Raw genomic sequence first — 3059 nt, forward strand, 5'->3', positions numbered from 1 at the left:
GTTATTCAGCATCTTATTTAGGTGGTAAATCTATCTGCCTGAAAACGCAATGATTTAGAATTTCGAAAATGGCAAAATTTTCAAAAAATGTATCATATTTTCTTTTTTTTTGTATATAAACGCAAAACTTATCTGCCAAAATTTACCACTAAAATGAAGTACAACATGTGGGGGAAAAAACAATCTCAGAATCGTTTTGATAAGTAACAGTGTTCAAAAGTTATAACCATATAAAGCGAAGCAAGTCAGAATCCAAAAAATTGGGCTGAGCCTTAAGCTACAAAATGGCTGCGTCCTTAAGGAGTTAAGGATTTAACAGATCACATGTTTATCAACTACTTCTTGTAGGGCTTTCCAAATGTCTTTGTTCCTCAGACTGTATATAATGGGGTTGGCCAAAGGTGTAAACACAGTATATAGCAGAGAGAGGATCTTACTCACAGTGAGTGTCAGGTCCTTTGATGGGACAACATAAACACCAAAAATAGTCCAGTAGAATATGGAGACCACAATGAGGTGGGAGCTGCAGGTGGAGAAGGCTTTCTGCCTCCCGGTATTAGATGGGATCCTTATGACTGCCAAAACAATATTACTATAAGATATGACAATGATTGTGGTTGGGATTATTATGGTAACTGCACCTATTACATAAATCTCTGAGTGAACAATAAAGGTGTCGGAACATGTAAGTTCCAGCAAAGGGATGAGATCGCAGAATAAATGGTCAATAATATTTGCCCCACAAAAATGTAACTTTGCTAATGTTGTGGTATAAATCAAAACAATTGAAAATCCATATATCCAAGAAATGATCGACAATATGATACAAAATACATTTGTCATGATGGAGGTGTAGCGGAGGGGGTTACAGATGGCCATATATCTGTCGTAGGACATCACTGTGAGGAGAAGACACTCAAAGGTTTCTGAGCTGCAGAAAACATAAAGCTGGAAGATGCAGCTGGTGAAACTAATGGCCCCTCCATTATTCCATAGGATGTAAAGCATCTTGGGAACAATATCTATGGTCAACAAGATGTCACTGATGGACAGTTGTGAGATGAAGAAGTACATGGGAGTGTGGAGGTTCTTGCTGGTGGACACCAGAGCGATGATCAGGAGGTTCCCACATATGGTCCCACAGCAAACTACCAGGAGCAGCCAGAACAGAGCAGTCCTTAAGTCTCTGCTAACTCGAAATCCCAAGAGAATAAATTCAGTGACCGCCGTCAGATTGGATTCCTGGATATGGAGGAAATACAGTGAAATGCTGGAATAACTGTAAACCAGCTGATAGTTTTCACAATATAATGTAAGCCCGATTTGTTATGATGCATGGTCCTCGACTATAAAGCTGTGCAAATAAGCTTTTCTCACAATTGTATCCTGGACTTCTCTTTTGCATTTCCCGTACTCTGGAACTTTCTACCTGAATGTCTCAGACGATCCCCACCGTCCAATCCTTCAGATGTAACCTGAAAACCCTCCTGTTTAGGATGTAAAAAAATGTAATAACTGCACTGCTCTGCTCCATCACCTTGTGTCTCCATCTACCCATTATATAGATTGTGTCCTCACCTTGTGTCACCATCTTCCCCCATAAAGATTGTGTCCTCACCTCATGTCTTCATCTAACTCCATATAGATTGTGTCCTCACCCACTGTCTCCCTCTACCCTACATATAGATTGTGTCCTCACCTCATGTCTCCATCTACCCTCCATATAGATTATGACCTCACCTCATGTCCCCATCTACCCTCCATATAGATTGTAGCCTCACCTCGTGTCCCCATCTACCCTCCATATAGATTGTGCCCTCACCTCGTGTCCCCATCTACCCTCCATATAGATTGTGCCCTCACCTCGTGTCCCCATCTACCCTCCATATAAATTGTGACCTCACCTTGTGTCTCCATCTACCCTCCATATAGATCGTGATCTCACCTCATGTCTCCATCTACCCTCCATATAGATTGTGACCTCACCTCATGTCTCCATCTACCCTCCATATAGATTGTGTCCTCACCTCATGTCTCCATCTACCCTCCATATAGATTGTGTCCTCACCTCATGTCTCCATCTCCCCTCCATATAGATTGTGTCCTCACCTTGTGTCTCCTTTTCCCCTCCATATAGATTGTGTCCTCACCTCGTGTCTCCATCTACCCTCCCTATATATTGTGCCCTCACCTTGTGTCTCCATCTACCCTCCACATAGATTGTGTCCTCACCTCGTGTCTCCATCTACCCTCCATATAGATTGTGACTTCACCTCGTGTCTCCATCTACACTCCATATAGATTGTGTCCTCACCTCCAGTCTCCAGCTACCCTCCATATAGATTTTTGGCCTCACCTCATGTCTTCATCTAACTCCATATAGATTGTGACCTTACCTACTGTCTCCATCTACCCTCCATATAGATTGTGTCCTCACCTCATGTCTCCATCTACCCTCCTTATAGATTGTGTCCTCACCTCATGTCTCCTTTTCCCCTCCATATAGATTGTGTGCTCACCTCATGTCTCCATCTACCCTCCATATATATTGTGCCTTCACCTTGTGTCTCCATCTACCCTCCATATAGATTATGTCCTCACCTCGTGTCTCCATCTACCCTCCATATAGATTGTGACTTCACCTCGTGTCTCCATCTACCCTCCATATAGATTGTGACTTCACCTTGTGTCTCCATCTCCCCTCCATATAGATTGTGTCCTCACCTCGAGTCTCCAGCTACCCTCCATATAGATTTTTGGCCTCACCTCATGTCTACATCTACCCTCCATATAGATTGTGGCCTCACCTCATGTCTACATCTACCCTCCATATAGATTGTGGCCTCACCTCATGTATCCATCTACCCTCCATATAGATTGTGACTTCACCTTATGTCTCCATCTACCCCCCTCCAAATAGATTGTGTCCTCACCTCATGTCTCCATCTACCCTCCATATAGATTGTGACTTCACCTTGTGTCTACTTTTCCCCTCCATATAGATTGTGTCCTCACCTCGTGTCTCCATCTACCCTCCCTATATATTGTGCCCTCACCTT

General features: G+C 43.1%; 1 protein-coding gene across 1 annotated transcript; it reads right to left on the reverse strand.

Moving 5' to 3' along the window:
- Positions 1–312: 312 nt before the first annotated feature.
- LOC140128747 (olfactory receptor 5G9-like) lies at positions 313–2338 on the reverse strand. The gene is made up of 2 exons (XM_072150448.1): positions 2315–2338; positions 313–1242 (listed from the first exon to the last, which is right to left on the reverse strand). The coding sequence occupies exons 1-2, from the start codon at positions 2336–2338 to the stop codon at positions 313–315; spliced, it is 954 nt and encodes a 317-aa protein (XP_072006549.1).
- Positions 2339–3059: the final 721 nt, after the last annotated feature.

This window comes from Engystomops pustulosus, chromosome 4 (assembly GCF_040894005.1).
Source record: "Engystomops pustulosus chromosome 4, aEngPut4.maternal, whole genome shotgun sequence".
Lineage (NCBI taxonomy): Eukaryota > Metazoa > Chordata > Amphibia > Anura > Leptodactylidae > Engystomops > Engystomops pustulosus.